The 18,333-nt window shown below is 41.2% G+C and overlaps 2 protein-coding genes across 4 annotated transcripts; both read left to right on the top strand.

The window, feature by feature from the left end:
• The first annotated feature begins 231 nt into the window (after positions 1-231).
• On the top strand, positions 232-11,967 carry LOC125021858 (cytokine receptor common subunit gamma-like). 2 transcript variants are annotated; one of them, XM_047608093.1, is made up of 8 exons: positions 232-362; positions 2,266-2,395; positions 3,674-3,764; positions 5,930-6,233; positions 7,203-7,368; positions 8,236-8,338; positions 8,710-8,767; positions 10,129-11,967. In XM_047608093.1, the coding sequence occupies exons 2-8, from the start codon at positions 2,338-2,340 to the stop codon at positions 10,348-10,350; spliced, it is 1,002 nt and encodes a 333-aa protein (XP_047464049.1). In that variant the 5' UTR covers positions 232-362; positions 2,266-2,337; the 3' UTR covers positions 10,351-11,967. The 2 variants fall into 2 exon arrangements, with proteins under 2 accessions (XP_047464049.1, XP_047464050.1); XM_047608094.1 differs by having other exon boundaries at positions 261-362; positions 2,271-2,395.
• Positions 11,968-12,286: 319 nt separating this feature from the next.
• On the top strand, positions 12,287-18,333 carry snx12 (sorting nexin 12). 2 transcript variants are annotated; one of them, XM_047607263.1, is made up of 6 exons: positions 12,299-12,744; positions 14,646-14,741; positions 14,893-15,017; positions 16,343-16,433; positions 16,767-16,777; positions 17,587-18,333. In XM_047607263.1, the coding sequence occupies exons 1-5, from the start codon at positions 12,580-12,582 to the stop codon at positions 16,770-16,772; spliced, it is 483 nt and encodes a 160-aa protein (XP_047463219.1). In that variant the 5' UTR covers positions 12,299-12,579; the 3' UTR covers positions 16,773-16,777; positions 17,587-18,333. The 2 variants fall into 2 exon arrangements, with proteins under 2 accessions (XP_047463218.1, XP_047463219.1); XM_047607262.1 differs by lacking the exons at positions 16,767-16,777; positions 17,587-18,333 and having other exon boundaries at positions 12,287-12,744; positions 16,343-16,445.

Below are 18,333 nucleotides of genomic sequence, written 5' to 3'. Positions count from 1 at the left end.
CGCGGCTAAATTTCGACTGAACTTGCTCAATGTTTTCAACCAACCAGCGACTTCCTCGGAGTTGAAAATAGGGAACATTAAACGCTTTCGTCAGGTTAAATTTGAGGAGAAACTAACGGTCGCGGGCGTGTAATGACTGGTAATGACTCACGATGAGAGACTGATCCCGGCGGTTTGTGATTTTCCATGAACCAGACCAACCTATTGTATTTCCTGTCTGACTTGTAAATAACTCTGTTAACTGGTCTTTTCTCTCCGTGTATCATTAGACACCAGATGTGACAGTTCTTCGCTCCGTTGTCCTCAAAGACATTCCTGTTTTACTTGGTGACGACTCCAGTGAATTCTCGCAGACCTGCTCTGTAAGTACCTGATAAAAAGTTTGGTCTAAAATAACATAGAACTGTATCTGTGCTCACATAGAGGATGTAATTCTATCTCCACAATTAACAATACACCTTTTGTACAGTGATGGATGTATTTTGTAGAGCAGTTCCTCCGCAGCTAATCTGAAATTTGCCACATAAACATCGTTCACATTAATTGAGTGTAAATCTAAGGAGCAGGAGTCCAGGTTGAATATATGGACCTTGTGGACCACAGCTTTAGTTAAATCATACCAGATGAAGTAGTGTTCATGAAGAACATGTGTTTGGTGTCAGTGAAGATCAGTCCTCATGAAGTTCAGTAAAACTCCAGCTCATCTCCACTGCCATCGTTCTGGAGGTGACGTCATGGATCAGATTAAAAACTTACCTCAGGCCGTTTGTCTGTTATTTGGGCTTAGATAGGTAATAACAGGTAATAACAGCTTAAATAGATAAGAAATGGGAGAGAGAGAGAAGAAGGACAAGGACCCATTCAAGGAAACTGGTTTATAAGTCGGGTTAGATTTATATCAAGCTGTCCACACAAAATGAAAACAATAAGTCAACACTAAGCATTGCTGTTAAGTTATATGAACTTTCTTAATTTTTTTGAGGCAACAAGTTTGCATACTTTAAGTAAGGTCAACTAATTAGGTTTTACATTAATGTTGTGTTGCTTTGAGCTTCCTGCCCAGTTGGTTTATGACTGACTGACAAATGAGAAATGTCAAATGTTTTGAAATAGGTATTTTAAAATATTATTAAAATTGTTATTACATATTATGGAGAACTAATCTTTTACTTTGTGAATTATGTCTATGTTTTTTTTATAAGGGGGTGAACTTTTTAGTTTTTTTGTGAACTTGGTGGTGAAATATTGTAAACATCATGTTACCGTCATGTGTTTGCATTTGTTGTTAAATGTTAATTTCTTAGGTATTTTTTTATGTTAATGTAAATTGTAAACAATAAATGTTTCACTTTTTTATAGAATTATGTCTAATTCGTGAGTTAAAATTCAGTCATGAATTTGTGATTGTATTCTTCATAACATGGTAATAATTATGAATATGCGATTCATAATTAAGACTAATTCAGGGACGTCTCTGTAGACGTTGTTTGGACGCACATGAGTTACGTCTTTTCAACGTCTGAAACGTTGAAAACTTTTGGAAAACTAGAATTTAGAATGAAAACAGACCTGAACGGTCACTTACAGCTACAAGACTGAATCCAGACTATACGGCAAATTCATTCTACGTCAAATCAAACTGGGAACAAGAATCCAGAGTCACATCATCTGAGAGCTGGTTGATTTGTGCAACACAACAATGTCCAAGTAGCTCGAGAAGGTGGCGACAACAATCACCGCGCACACAAAGACTGAACAGTCACTACAGAAATGTTGGCGAGAGTCTGGACTCGGATCATTAATGCAGATTTTAATCATGACTTTAGGAACAACCTGGTTTTAAACCTGAACGTGTCCAAAGATCCACACGTAGAAAACTGGGACCTGGCGAAGTCATAGAAAAGAAAAAACAAAGAAATACGTATTTACCCTGTAAAAATATCTGTGGTGAGAGTTAGAGAAGAGGACTGTGAACAAAAGTGTTAGTTATTCAAGATAAAAGCTGGCAGATTGAGCAGCAGGACACAATCAAATGCTTCATTTCTCATTCTGTGCTAAACATTGTTAGTCATTCAGTCTGTGAGATACACAAATCTGCATTAGACTAAACACTGCAAATGTCTAAGCTGTGGCTGTTATACTTTTAAAGATGTGGAGCTTTAGGTCGGACGAACACAGCTTCAGTATTTACTGTATATTGCATCGGTCTGTGCGATGTGTCAGAGCATTTTAATGACATGTCAGTAATAAGTCAGCTCCTCAAAGTGCAGGAAGTCACTGAAGAAGGAGAAGCAGCCGTGAAGCCGACCTGAAAACATCCTGTTTCAGTTCGACACGATGGCGACGAGACTCCTGCTGCTGCTTTGTCTCATCCAGCATGTGTTTGCTCTGCCCGGTAAGACTCTCAATATATACAGAAAGAGAAATATACAGAAGTATTTAAATATATAAATATGTGTGTATCATTAATAATAACGCTAATAACGCTATATCCTGCTCAGCGCGTATGTTTATTCGTTTAAGAGCTCTCATCGTATCTAATCACGTTCTGATTCCTCGTTAATATTGATATAACTATCGATACTTTAAATAAACTTTCATTCATCGCATTGTAAAATAGAATTAAAATCAGTTTAAGTTTAAACGCTACTTCCTCCATTGAGCACATTTTGGGCAAATTCCCCTTACGTGACTTTCTACTTCCTAGTGACTGTGTGTGGGTGTGTGTGTGTCTATTAACCTTTACATCGGCTAAGTTTGACGTGTTCAAACGTCTAAAAAGTTCATTTTTCTTGTTTTTATGGAGACGAGGCTTCGTGACGTCCAGATGCTTTAATGCAACAAAAGAGTTTTTCAGTTTTTTATCATTGTATTAAAAAAAAAGTGTTGCCACTGGAAAGAAACCAGGTCATTTTCAAAAGGAGATGTCAGATTTTATTTTTATTACATAATTAGTTATAATGTGTTTGTCACATAGAGACTGAAGCTGTGGAGGAAGCACTCGATTCATTTTTACTAAAGTAAACAGACTTTTATCAGTTTTTATTAACTCACTGCTCCATTATCGCCAGAGATTTCAACACAACTAAAGAATTTTTCAACATTTTAGTAAATTCTGAAAGTCTTTAAAAAATAATAAAAGTAAAGTGACACCAGTGGAGCTGTTGGTCAAATATGAACGAACCCATGGATCATGGAAAATGATTTAGGTTCCAATTAGGCTCAGTTTACACTCTGACTGTAGCATTAGAACTAGAACTAGAATTAAAAGTAGAACTAGAACTAGAATTATATTTAGAATTAGAAACAGAACTAGAACTTAAGCCAGAACTAGAACTTGAATTAGAATCAGAAGCAGAGTTAGGATTATAAAACCTTCATGTCAACACGATACGTGGAGACAGAACAAGAACAGGAGCAGAGACTGTATAAAATATAAATAACGGGATGAGAACGACATAAATAGAAGAAATCTTGAATTGCACAGGTGATTGTTGTGAATGTTGTTCAGAGTTGTAGACGTCAAGTAGTGAAAGGAGGACGTGTTGAAACCCTGAGGGGAGATGATATTAATAATAATAATAATGTTTAACTAGTGTTGGATTCAAAATAATAATATAATTATGATAAATAAAAACCCACATTTAATCAGTCACAACTTCTTCCTCCTCAGACGTCAAGTGTTTGGTGGTGAATCTGGAACGAGTTGAATGTCACTGGAACAGCGACGGGATCCCGGAGGACAACTACATCTTCACCAGCCGGTTAGTGCAGGAAAAAACAGCTGATACTAGTTACACAAGGAAATACGTTCTAAACTAGAACCCTGGTGTTTTCTCACAGCTGCTCCTAAAAGGAGGTAGAGATGAAAGGTTCCTGAAGAACGTTCTGCAGTGAGATGTGCTGAGAGCAGGGAGGAGAACTTTAAATAAATAAATGTCTTAATAATAACAATTCAATTCAATTTTATTTATAAAGTGCATTTCATGCACAAGGCAGATTCAAAGTGCTTTACAAGAGGTAAACACAGTTACAACACAAACAGTTACATAGAAATCAGTGTGGAATCGAATGAAAGGTACAAGTGCAAGTAAACAATCACATGTGTGTTATTTTCACCACGTACACACTTAAACTCACACAACCACACACACACTCAGCAGAACGCTGTTATAAACAGGTTTTTAATCTGTGTTTAAAGATGGCCACTGATGTAAATGTGTAACTGTGTCAGGCAAAGTGTTGCATGTGGGACGAGTGAAGTGTTGTTGCTGGGGTGTAAGTGATGAGCATGTCTGTGATGGACTGAGGTGCTTTATAAACCAGGAGCAGTGTTTTCAGACTCATTCTTGTTCTAACAGGGAACCAGTGCAAAGGTTTAACAACGGGTTCCAGTCAGAATACGTGCAGCTGCATTTTGAATTAGTTGTAACCTCTGGAGTCCAGTGAATAAACCTTTACACTAATCTAATCTACTTGTTATAAACGCGTGGATTCATTTTTACGAGTCTGATTTTGACAGAAAGTCACTCAATTTGGAGATATTTTTGAGATGATAAGAAGATGATCTTGTAATGTGGTTGATGTGACGTCTGAGATTTAGATTGATGTCGATAATTACTCCCAGATTCGTTGCTTCAGTTTTGCTATGAAGAGAGAGAGAGTTGAGATGTGCTGCGATTTTCAGCCTCTGAGCCTTTGCAGCAAAGATGATTCTTTCTGTTTTGTCTTTGTTTAGTTGTAAAAAGTTTTCCATTGATTAATGTCTTTGATACACTGAGTGAGGGATATTATGGGTGACAGGTCATCTGTTTGTAGTGAAATATAAAGTTGTGAATCATCTGCATAATCCAAAAAAGCGTTGAATAAGGTCAGCTGGACTTGTAGAATTTCTTGAAGACGTTTCGCCACTCATCCGAGTGGCTTCTTCAGTAGCAAGAAGCTACTCGGATGAGTGGCGAAACGTCTTCAAGAAATTCTACAAGTCCAGCTGACCTTATTCAACGCTTTTTTGGATTACCATGACCTGGATGACTGAGAACCTTCACAGACATAAATCATCTGCATAGTTATGGAAACTAAGATTATGTTTTATTATGACATGAGAGCGTGGAAGCAGGTAGAGATTTGAGTTGAGATGTTGAATTCACCAATGGAGACATAACACTGCAGATCATAAAGGTTCTGAACCAATTTAGAACTGGACCCGACAAACCAACCCACCTTTCAAGCCTTTCCAGTAACATTGTGTGGTCGACGGTGTCAAACGCAGAGTTAAGATCAAGTAGAACAAGAATCGAGAGTCTGTGTTTATACGTAGATCATTTAAAACTTTAATAAGTGGAGACGGAAACCAGACTGATAAGTGTCTAAAATTTGATGCCAGATAATTCTTGAGCTGAATGTAAACTGTTTTACTCAAGTATTTTGATGAGGAATGATAAGTTGGAGGTGGGCCTGTAATTTGCATCGACACTTTGATCCAGATTGTTCTTCTTCAGAAGTGGTTTGATGACGTCTGTTTTTAGTGACGTGGGGAATAAACCTGACTGAAGAACCTCTGGTGCAAGCGAGTTAAAGGCAGTTTTGAAAAAATGGAGTTGGATCCAGGCAGCAGGTCGAGAACCTGACTGACCAACAATACTGTCAAGTTCTGTCAGATGTAAACAGTTAAAGTGAGACATGACACAGGTGGAGTTCCTGGAGAAAGTAATGGTGAGTTCAGTGTGATCATGGTCTGTCCAGTCCTGGTCTAACTAGTCCTGGTCTAACTAGTCCTGGTCTAACTAGTCCTGGTCTGGTCCTGGTCCACAGGTTAGAGGTTAGAGTTCACAGTCTCCTGTGTGCGATCAGAGCCTCTGTGGTTTATTGACTGTCACACATCATGTTGTGTTCTACAGTGTCTTGTTTCTTGTGCGTCTCCTCCCAGGTTCCACGGTAAAACGCTGAGCGAATGTCAAACCTACGTGAGGGAGGGAGGCAGAAACGTGGGATGTATCCAGCCCTACACGGAAAACCTGCTCCGGTTCAACACGTTCACCACCTGGCTCTCAGACAACGTCACCAACAAGGAGCAGGACCATCTCCTGAAGGAGGAGGTCAAGTTGAATCCACCCACCAACCTGACGGTGCAGAACGGATCTGACTCCAACCTGCACTTCTACTGGAACATGACCAAGGCCAACTGTGCCAGGAGTGAGGTCCGCTACCGGAAGAACGACCGGAACTGGGAGGTGAGACCTTAAAGAACAAAAAGACTTTTATTTAACCTACGTTTTGCTCTAGGGCGAAATAATAATAGAGAGTCTGTCCGACTCTAATCATGGCGCCATGTTTGTTGTTTTTCACCATTAACGTTCCTATAAATGTTATTGTCACTTAAATATCCCAGCGTCTACTTCCTTTAAATATGTTAAATGAGCTGTAAAATGCTTTGTAGCCCAATCACCTCATCAGTCATGGAGCTGTGTTTACCTTCTCCTCAGTCTCCGTGTTCATCCATCACCGTTAAAAGGTTCAAATTACTCAGAGAAATTAGAAAAACTATTAAACTAGTCTCACTGTTATTTAGTGTTAGCATTATAGCATTAGCATGCTAGCCATAATAACTTAGTAGTAACTGAGGTAAAGTTACGTGTCAGTTAAATGTGTTTATCTACATGGACATAAATTACATGAACACATGGGTTTCACAGTATATATGACGCTAGCTGCTATTTTTCTAAGCCTTTAGTCTAGATAACTAGCTAGCATAAGGCTAGCATAAGGCTAGGCTAACTTCAAACTTCATGTGTAAAGTGGTGTTGGGTGTTTCTGAGCTCAAGGTTCACATTAATGATGGTGTGACTTTATTTTTCTATATAAAATCTTAACAAACGTCAAACAGAGACATTGACATTTACCTCATCACATAATAGAGAGAAACCAGCTGACATCCAGTTCTTCCTTTTCATTTAAACATTGTTTTATCAGAGAAGTGAACACAACACAACACTGAGACCCAGGACTGAACAGCAGACAGACATGAGCCCAGATTACACTTATTTTTATTAAGACGTTTCTTTCTAAAGAGACCGAGACCATGAACGAGCTGCAACATGATGAGAGGTTGTAGGATATTTTGTTAAATGTGAATATCCTCCTGATTTACTCGTCCTAACCTTCGTTGCACTGAAACACATGGGAATGTTCCCCTGTTGCAGACTTCTGCCGTCAGCCTGGCGAGAACGTGTTACTGCATCAACCTTCCCTCCAAAAACTCCCGCTACGAGCTGCAGGTCCGCAGCAAACTGGACAACATGTGTGGAGAGTCCAAGTACTGGAGCGACTGGAGCGAGCCGGTGGTCTGGGGATTCAACAACAGCACAGGTAAAACCACAACCAGCGCAACACAACAACGTCTCATTAGCTCATTATCAGCAGCAGAGGGAATTAACGTCCTCATATGAGGACATCAGGGTTTATGTATTTGCTCCTCTGGTGTAAAAACATTGACAGCAGGTTGATTCATTCTCAAACAAAAGGAACAAAACTTGTTTATTCATGTTTATTAACTTTAATGAATTAATTACACCTGTCAACGAGTTCTAACTTCTCTAATTAACAAGTACTCGCTTCATTATTTGCCATTATGTCAGTTGAATATTTTGTTACATATTTGTGACTTTATTCTAATATTAAGTGAAATAATCTAACAAAGCAAGAAACTTTGTTTCAATTAAAATTCAAGATTTCTCTGTATTTTCACAACGTAGAAAAAAATCTAAAAAAAAAACACTTTCTCTGTCTCTTACACAAACTGATTAAAAATCTAAATGAGTAAAATGGAAAAAATAAAAACAGATATAAAATAGTCATTAATCTTCAAGAGATAAATATCTCAACAAATAATAATAATAAAAAAAGAGAGAAACGTCCAGAAACTTTTACTTTGACCTTTGAACTTTTACTCAAATAAACGCCCTGAAAACTTTTCAGTGACTTATCATCTGTGCATTTCCTCAGCTCGGTGGAAATATTGGTCCCACTCTCGTCTCCAGCTTCATTCTCTGTGACACTGTCTCCACATTTATTTCCTCCAGTGTTTTCAGTTCAGATCCTGTACTGATGCTGCTCCCTCGTAGGTTGGAGCCTTTTTTCCCGGTTGTCCTCTGAACTATTGGCTCAGTCGGATCCAGGTGGAGACTTTTACTTTGTGTTTAGAGTTTGACGTCAGTGTTTCTTCTCCCTCCTCAGACCCTAATGTGGGGGATGAGATGTCGGTGTGGATGCCGGTGCTGTCGGTGATGGGGGGCATCACCCTGGTCCTGCTGGTCCTGATGCTGCTGCACAACGAGAGGTGGGTTAGTTTAAAGAGGGAAAGCACAGAGGAAGCTCTCAGCCTTCACTCAGTTTAGTTCAGTCTGAACTTTGGTGGGAACGTCAGACTAGAAATCGTTTTGTTGTCGGTACGATGGGACGTTCGGGTTCATTATATTTTCAAAAGTGATTTGAAATTCTGGTTAAAGAAAAGACAAAAGGCACATTCCAGATTTTTTACCTTCATTTCTTTTGTAGCATAATCGTTGTTATTTCCTTTAGACAAGAGAGATTTTAATGGATGAATTTAGACGTGTTCACAGAAACATGTTTGACACATTAAAGCAGGAACATAGAGACGATCTCAGGAAAAATCACCTCACACTGAAAATGTCCTCACGTCTCATTCAGGCGCAGGATCATCCTCATCCCGGCCCCCAAGCTTTCCCTGATCCCCCCCGACCTGGAGGTTAGTAGCAGCCATGACACCATGAAACCATGAAACCGTGAAACCATGAAACCGTGAAACCATGAAAACATGAAACCATGAAAACATGAAACCAAGAAACATGAAACCAAACAATGGAGTTAACAGAGGACAGCATCAGGCAATTAAAGGAATGAAAAGATGGAGATAAAGAGGGAAAGCATTAGGCATTTAAGGAGAACAAGATGGAGGAAGGAGAGGAGAGGAAAGGAGGAGAGGAGGAAGGAGGAAGGAGAGGAGAGAGGAAGGAAGGAGGAGGAGGAAGGGAGGAGAGGAAGGAAGGAAGGAGGAGGAGGAGGAGGAGGGAGGAAGGAAGGAAGGAGAGAAGAGGAGGGAGGAAGGAAGGAAGGAAGGAGAGGAGGGAGGGAGGAAGGAAGGAAGGAGAGGAGGGGAGGAGGAAGGAAGGAAGGAAGGAGAGGAGGAAGGAAGGAAGGAGAGGAGGAAGGACGGAAGGAAGGAAGGACAGGAGGAGGAAGGAAGGAAGGGAGGGAAGGAAGGAAGGAGGGAGAGGAGGGAAAGGAGAGGGAGGAAGGAAGGAGAGGAGAGGAGGGAGGAGGGGAAGGAAGGAAGGAAGAAGAGGAGGAAGGAAGGAAGGAGAGGAGGAAGGACGGAAGGAAGGAAGGACAGGAGGGAGGACGGAAGGAAGGAAGGAAGAAAGGAATGAAGGAAGGAGAGGAGGGAGTATGGAAGGAATGAAGGAAGGAAGGAGAGGAGGAAGGAAGGAGAGGAGGGAGGGAGGAAGGAACGAAGGAAGGAGAGGAAGGAAGGAAGGAAGTAAGGAGAGGAGGGAGGAATGAAGGAAGGAGAGGAATGAAGGAGGGAGGAAGGAAAGAGAGGAGAGGAGGGAGGGAGGAAGGAGAGGAGGAAGGAAGGAAGGAAGGAGAGGAGGAAGGAATGAAGGAGAGGAGGAAGGAAGGAAGTAAGGAGAGGAGGGAGGAATGAAGGAAGGAGAGGAATGAAGGAGGAAGGAAGGAAGGAAGTAAGGAGAGGAGGGAGGAATGAAGGAGAGGAGGAAGGAAGGAAGTAAGGAGAGGAGGGAGGAAGGAATGAAGGAAAGAGAGGAGGAAGGAAGGAAGGAAGGAAGGAGAGGAGGAAGGAAGGAACGAAGGAGAGGAGGGAGGAAGGAATGAAGGAAAGAGAGGAGGAAGGAAGGAATGAAGGAAAGAGAGGAGGAAGTGTGTGAGCTCTGCTGAAGCCTCAGAACTAATAAAAGTAATAAAAGTAATAAAAGTCTCAGAAGTAATAAAAGTAATAAAAGTAATAAAAGTAATAAAAGTCTCAGACGTAACAGACGTATGAATAAGTTCCCGGTATAAATCATGTTCTCCGGCGTTTCGTTGCAGGACTGGTTCGAGTTCCCTAAAGGGCTGAAGGAGAGTTTTAAGAGCAGCTACACTGAGCGGGCCTGTCCGGTCCGTGAGTACTGCTACGTGTCCCAGTCCAGCTCCGACTGCTCCGGCTCCTCCGTCACCACCGACCAGACCGACTGCTCCATCACCGTGACCGAGCCCGAGGACCCCGCCCCCCCGGCCTCCGCCCCGTCCGACCACCACCTGCAGGTGTAGCGGGTCCAGGCTGGACCGGGTTCCTCCAGAACCTTCAGGCTTTCTCCTCCGGCTGGAATCAGGAATTAGACATTTTTATTCAAGAAAACCTCAATAAACAAAAACAATAAAATCCAGTTGAACTGGAGCAAAAATAAAAAAATACTATAGCAGCTACACACAATAAAATACAGTATAAACAACAACAGAATCAGAAAAAAACGTTATTCATCCTGGATTATGAAGATCAGCACAGAGAGAAACACACAAAGGCTTCAGCAGCAGATTGTGTGTAACATCAACCTGCCAGTAACACAAAGAGTCAAGATGAATAGTCGTAAATATGAAAAAATATATTTAAAAAAAGAAAGGAAGTAAAATAGCAGATTGGGTGCAGCAATAAATAATGTGACGGGTGGATTTAATTAAGGGCGACATTGTGATATTGCACAGAAATGAATGTAACTGGTACGATGAGGGAAAAACAGTGTTAAACAACACAGCAAATGGTAAATATGTGTCTAGATAGAACAGGGAAATATAAATATGTCTGGTTTTTACTCTGTGGGTTAAATAAATAAATGAGTCTCGTCTTATAAAACCCTGCAGCCTTTAAATTAAATACTCGGTCATTTAAAATCTCCTTTAAGTCGCAGTTTACTACAAATCAAAGTCAGTCTGGAAAACATATACAAAAACAAATGTTCATTCACTACACGAGAGAAACAACTTCAAGTGTTTTATATTTAAATGGTTAAATCCGTCTTCAGCTTCGTCACTGGAAACGTGGGTTTAGTGGATTATGTCGCTACGTTAATATTTTATACGTTAAACATTTAAGGTCTGAAGCAGAAACGTAACCGACCGATAGCAGCGTATGTTCTGGAGACAAAGCCACACTAAAAAAATGTGATGAAAGTCTTTACCAGCAAACCAGGATCATGTTTATATAAATCTATATATACACATTAGAGGTTTTACTCGTCTCTAAACCGAGCTTGGCGACACCAGTAAAGATGCGTAGTAGTACACGGTACATGAACATTTAAATGCATGTAATACATGTAGGACTGAGTGGAAGTTAATGTCATTTATCAGTGGATGATAACGATGAAACGTCTGGACAACGTGGCTTAAAAAGTTTGTTCCATCATGATTATTTCTTGTGTTTTATTGTTTGTGTGTAGAGTTATGTTGGTTATATGACAACACAACTACTTATTTCTGAATAATTTACCCTTTTTTAATTGTGATACTTCCTAATAAGGCATTTTTTATGTGGGATTTGTAACTGAAAACACAAACTTACAATGAATAAATCTTGTGTTAGTAGATCTGTCTACATCAGACACAAAGCGGAAACGAAAGAAAATAGTTTTTACAGTGGAGTATTTATAAAGAACCTCACTAGAATCTATCGGTAAATGATTTTAAACCAAACAGAGTGGATCTGGAAACCCCAAAATAAGCCTTCAATAATAATAAAATATTAGGACATTATTAAAAAGTGACACCACAAACTCACATTGTTATTTGTCTTAATTCTGTATCTTAAAGGAATGTATCTTTTTTATTATGACCGATTTGTCTTTTTAATGTTTTTATTCTATATATATTCCCAATAAACAGTCTCTTTTATTTAAAGGCTCAGTGTCATGAATTAAAGCTGATGTTGAACCACTTACCCCGCAGCAAAAGAGCCGATTCTTCTTTGGGAATCAGCTCTTCTTTGGGAGCCATAGCAAAAGAGCCGAATCTTCTTTGGGAGCTGTGGTAAAGAGTCGATTCTTCTTTGGTAGACGACTCTTCTTGGGGAGAGCTGTTTCTACGGCAGCCACGGCAAAAGAGCCGATTCTTCTTCGGAGGGCCGTGGAAGGAGTCGATTCTGCTTTGGGAGCCGAGGCAAAAGAGCCGGTTCTCGTAAAGAGCCCGTGACTACCCTGTGTTTGCCCCGTCCACCATTTACCCCGGTGTCCGTTAGAGGGAGCACGGTCCCGCACCCTCAGTCCGGAACTGAGTCAACGCATTTTTCAGACTGAAGGAGGGTAGGGCGCAGGCAGGGCGGCGGGCCCCCGCAACCAGACACCGAGACACCGATACACCGATACAAGGCTGCTTACTCCCCCCTCCTCCCCTCAGCTGGACCGTCTATTGATGCCTTCAGATGAGATTTAAGACTTCGCGGTGCATTTAGCTGCTTTGTTGCAAAAATAATAATAATAATAATATCTAAAACAACAACCAGACAAGATGACAGATCCTGTGGTGGCCGACACTCGCCGGTTGAATTCCAAACCCCAGGACCTGACGGATGCCTATGGCCCCCCCAGCAACTTTCTGGAAATAGATGTTTATGACCCACAAATCGTCGGAGTTGGACGGAACCGTTACACAACTTACGAAGTTCGCATGCGGGTAAGGTGTCGAGTCCCGTCCCGACTCGTTTTGAGCTGTAATTGGTAATTAACAGTTAGCCACTTAGCATCTTTTAGCCGCTGCGGCTACGGGACTCTGACGTTAACGGTGGCCTCCGGGAGTAGCTCAAGATGGCGCCCGAGTAAAACTCGAGGACCGGGGATCGTGTGCGGCCTAGTTTGTGATTTTTCGCCAAGGTCCGTGGGAGAAACATGACGAAGTCAGACTCACGACATTTAAGCCATGACATCTGTAAAGAGTCAAATATTTAAATGTGATTAACTAACTTCCAGGTAATGCTTCTGTTAATCCATTTAAACAGAAATTATCGTTTCCAGGAGAAGCAGTGAAGCTAATTGACTGTTAGCACCTAGCAACTATATTTACCAAAATAAGGTCATTTAACGTCGCTTGTCTATCTATACATGCGTCTAACATTACGTTAACAGCTCATTTCGATGTCAAACGTTTAAAACCAAACCCAATTAGTTTATATTTCTCAATAAAATGGAAATAAACAGTTCGGAAGAGCTAACGACATGAGGATTGCTAACGTTAACTGTGTCGGTGGGTTTGGGAAATGAGTGATTTAGTTTGTCACTTAAATAAAGTTTAATGTATTTATTATTATTATTATTATTATTATTATTATTATTATTATTATTAACAGTATTATTGATGATATTGTTATTGTGAACAGTGTATGTTAATGGAGTGATGAGAGTAGTAGTAGTTGTGGGCTAAACTTCCTCCTCCACCAGATGGTTCAGGTTGGATGTGTAAGACACAGTAAATCCCTAACGCAGCTCATTTTAAAGATGTTCAGGAAGTTGATGCTGACACAATACAGACACACTAATTGCGTAATTGCAGCCCACCAGGCCTGTGTTTCCTCCAGATCCTCATTTTCTAACGCTGCTGCTGTCTCCTAGGAGCATTTGTCCATTACAGTGTATAATGACATGTTTCCACAATAACAAACCCAAACGAAGCATCATCGTGTGGATTTAAATGAGCCAATAGGTAGGAGCCTCAGGTTGGATAATTAGTGCATGGGCGATCATCTTTCAGCTGGTATTCAACAAGTTGTTTAAGCCCAACAACCAGGGCTGCGTTTAATAGTGAAAAGGAAAAACATTTCACACATGCGATGTGAAGGGAACTCGAGGGACTGGGACTGAACAGCTGTGTATAAAACCATTAATCAGGGAGGACAACCGGGAAAAAAGGCTTCAGTCTGATAGGGAGCAGCACAAAGACTGGACTCTGGAGACATGGAGGAAGGTCATGAGGTCTGAGGAGTCCAGACTGAGCCTGGTCCAGACTGGACCTGGTCCAGACTGACCCTGGTCCAGAGTGATGGGGAATCAGGGGAAGAGGAGAAACCTCCATCACGACTAGTGTCCACTTCACCAGCCTGTGTGGAGGCTCCAACATCATCAATACAAGATCTGAACCAAAACACTGGATGAAATAAATCTGGAGACACTGGAGAAGTTTCTTATTGGATCATTGGAGTCAAAGCTGAAGGCGCCTCCACCCACATATTAGAGTGGAGGACGTTACTTTCTGTCCTGTCCACAGCAGCTTTATTAGAAGTCAGGGTCTATGTTTATAATCACAAACCTTTCTATAATGAAATGCTGTAAAATAGTCCTTAAAACAATTCATAATTTATGTGAAATTACAGATGCAGCTAAAACCATGTGTGGACGTTCGTCTTCCATTTAAACATTGAAGCAGAAGTTGTTGAGCTGTGTGTGTTTGTTTGTTGACTTTGTTATCAGCACATATGTGTCAGTCAACCCGACTCTGTGCTCACATTTAAACACTGAACAAAACATTTGAATTTAACGTGAGTTAAGGTTTATCGCTTATATTTTCTTTCCTCCTCTGTGTAGACAAACCTTCCCATTTTCAAGTTGAAGGATTCCTGTGTGCGGAGACGATACAGCGACTTCGAGTGGTTAAAGAACGAGCTGGAAAGAGACAGTAAGGTGAGCGGGAAGTGCAGATATTAAATTATGTAAAATTAAACGGTAGCTTTGACTGTGTCCTCTGATGTCTGCGTGAGATTCATGCATGTGCTCAGATTAGCCGGTGGAAAAGCTTCTCTGTGTTATTTTTGTCGCTCGCTGCCGCCTCCAGATTGTCGTACCTCCTCTGCCGGGCAAAGCCCTGAAGAGACAGCTGCCGTTTCGTGGAGACGAGGGTCTGTTTGAGGAGTCCTTCATCGAGGAGCGGCGATCGGGTCTGGAGCAGTTCATCAACAGGTCGGACACAGCAGCGTCTTCAAAACTTAAAATATCACATGAGTCAGGAAAGAAATATCTATGTCTCATAGACGCTCTGTAAATATGGACTCAGGAACTGCTCCTCTAAAGCGGAGCCAACATGAGTAGAGCTCCCCCTGGTGGCTGAAGGCTGCAGTACAGGTCATAAGCTTCACCCCCTCCATGTTAGTGGGCGGGACTTGGACCAAAACACTAAAATACTTTTTTTTTCAAGGATGGTTTGTGTCATTTTAGGTGGTTAATAATAATATTAATGTTTATAAATGTTCAAGCGTCAGTTTTATGGATAAGTTTTAGTTTAGTTAGTTAAACTATAGAAACAGGATGTGACATAATACCGTGTACTGATACTGGCTACCATGATGCTAACGGTGCTGATGCTAATGTTAGTGACCAGACTGATCTGGGTGCTTCATATGGTTCCAGTGAGTGTTTAATTAGCTTAGCCTCATTAGCTCTACAGCTGCATGGATGGAAGTGAAGCTTCAACATGTCTGAGACCAAACGTTTGTCTAAAGTTTGTCTGGACTTCACCTCTAAAGACGCAACGAGGAGGAAACACCTGGAATTAGACTCAACATCTGACCACACATAGCATTAGCATTAGCATAGCATTTTATTAAAGGACCAGAGATGTAGCGTCTTTGATGCCTGACAGACGCCACGACTCTGGTTTATTAGGAGAATTATGAACTTTACTTTATATTGGTTAATTTTGTTAATTTCCTGGTTAATTTTAAGTTTGTTTGCATTCATTCTTTAAGCACTGGTATCAGATAAAACCTGAACCAGACCCATCTCCAGTTCCCATGCCAACTGCTACCGGAAAGACGTCCCGTGGGACTGTGAGAGCTGTAAAAACTGTTTTTAAAAATAATTCAGAGTATAATCTAACATTTCCTTGTAGCTGGTGGAGGCAGAGCAGAGCGTAGGATTAATTAAAAGAAAACACCAGGGAGTCTGGAGGAAGTGTGTGGGCGGGGCATCGATATCGTGGCTCCGCCCTCAGACTGTACTGATCAGACTCTGGATCCAAACTCAGAAGATGGCGTCTTTATTTATTTTATTTTAGTTGAGTCCATATTTATATACGGTCTATGGAGGAGACGTGTTTAGTCCATATTTATATACGGTCTATGGAGGAGACGTGTTTAGTCCATATTTATATACAGTCTATGGAGGAGACGTGTTTAGTCCATATTTATATACAGTCTATGTTTCCTTGGAGCTTCCCTCTGTATTTTTAAATGTGTTAATGTCCTACTGTCTCTGTCTCTGTCTCTGTCTCTGTCTTCGTCCTACAGAATTGCAGGTCACCCCTTGGCCCAGAACGAGCGCTGTCTTCACATGTTCCTGCAAGAGGAAAGCATCGACCGCAACTACATTCCTGGAAAAGTACGACACTAGTGTAACTGGGGGAGGTTTTTAAAGTCTCTGTCTCTGCGTATAACATTACAGAGTCGGTTTATCCTGTTAGAGGACGTGTTAATGAGGCTTCCTGCAGCTTCTGTGACTCTTCTGTCCCGTGTGCATTTGTTTTATAAGTGTACGACAATGAGCCGCTGCTCACGGCTCCAAATCACAATATTCACGAAGGAGTTTAATGTCTTTTATCTATGACTGTAATATAATGTGAATAAAGTAGAATAATGTGTAAATGTGTGATGATGTAAATGAGATTTCTGATCCTGTCTTTGTTCTCTTTGTTGTTGTTGTTTTTTTTTTTAGGTATGAATGAAGTAAGTTTGATTCGTTCTCTCTCGTCTCTAAAGTTTTCTGGGAGGTGTTTGCATGAGCGCTGTTAAAAAACCAAAGGCCATAGTTCACAGAACCACACTGAATATCACACGATGATAAAACGTAGAAACATTCCTCAGAATGTCAGTGATCGTGGTGTTAAAAGGGAAAAACATTTCTAATTTTCATTTGGTGTTTTTAAGTGATGTGAACTATTGTTTAACACGGAAGAAGAATTTATTTCTCATTTACTAACACGTGATCCCGTCCTCCGCTCTAATCACGGCTGCATGGCTTCATCCCTCCTCTGATCACCTCTGTTCATCCTTTACTTCCCCTAAATTCTTCTTCTTCTTCTCCTCCCTCCAAACCTTCACAACCTGTTTCCATGTGAATCTGCACCTTAAAGTTAAACATGTGAAATTCAACCTGTGACGGTTCATTGCAGAGTGTGATGAGCTGCACGAGTTGAATTTAAAGTCGAAGATAAAAGGGACGGGACGGTTTCTCCGCTCGTCCTCAGGACGTCTTCAGTTAAACGGTTAAATGTGGAGGAAGAAGACGACGTGTGGACGAGCGGTGAAACCTCCTCAAGGAAAAACTCAAACCTCGTATAAACCGGTGTGTTGCATGAAGCCGCCTGCACTCACATCCTGCTGATGTTTGACCGTTTATCCGACGAAACCGTCACTAACACAGAAACATGTTCGTCTCTTCACTCGTCTTCATTCAGAGACAGAATCAGCTCGTTTATTGGACGTGTCTCACGTGTCTTTCTTTCTCTTTCTTTCTCCTCCTGTTGTGGACCCAGTATTGACTGCTGCACCCGACCACCACGTACATTTATTTCTACGTCACGTCGTCATAAAGCTGACGGGGGGGAAATCCCAGCTCCCGCTCCAGGACAGAAACTAAACCCATCTGATGTGTAACTGGTCTCATGCGGTCGCTCTGTTATCGTTTCATTTAGGAATCAGTGACATCGTGTCCGTTTCTTTTTCTTTAACCATTCCATCATTGATTATTTTTATTTTTATTTTTTTTACAATGATTACTTTGTCTCTGAATGTCTTTTAAATAATTTGATTAGTTACAAGAAAAAGTAAATTCCTGCTTTGATTTGTTTCTGCTAAGCAACGTTTTGATGATGACCTGAAGTCGAGCGACATGTAGCAGCATTAAAACACGACGCGTCTGTTTCCGTGTGAACGGACGCAGACGTGTCCTCTGTTTTTTCTCCCTCCCTGAATGTTCGCTCTTAAAACTGTGTCTCGGCTCCATCGTCGTTTCTTTTTCCGGCTCTTTTTTGGGAACGTGAGGCAGACGTGACGTTAACCATATCTAAGCACTGTGACGACGAAGAGCTTCATCGTGTTGTTTCATAACCGGCGTCTGGTTTTGTTCTGGGCCTGTAACGCGAGGCCGTCTCCATCCTTTCTGTCTGTCGGCCCCTTTTATCGTGACCTGTATTAATTCATGTCGTCCTCACGGTCGCGCTCTGGGCGACCTGGGACGTCCTTGTTGATTCTGTCCACCATTAAATTTCCTGCTGCCTGCC

The sequence above is a fragment of the Mugil cephalus genome, chromosome 15 (genome assembly GCF_022458985.1).
Source record: "Mugil cephalus isolate CIBA_MC_2020 chromosome 15, CIBA_Mcephalus_1.1, whole genome shotgun sequence".
NCBI lineage: Eukaryota > Metazoa > Chordata > Actinopteri > Mugiliformes > Mugilidae > Mugil > Mugil cephalus.
Note: the sequence above shows the minus strand (reverse complement) of the source record. Positions and strands in the feature narration are given on the sequence as shown.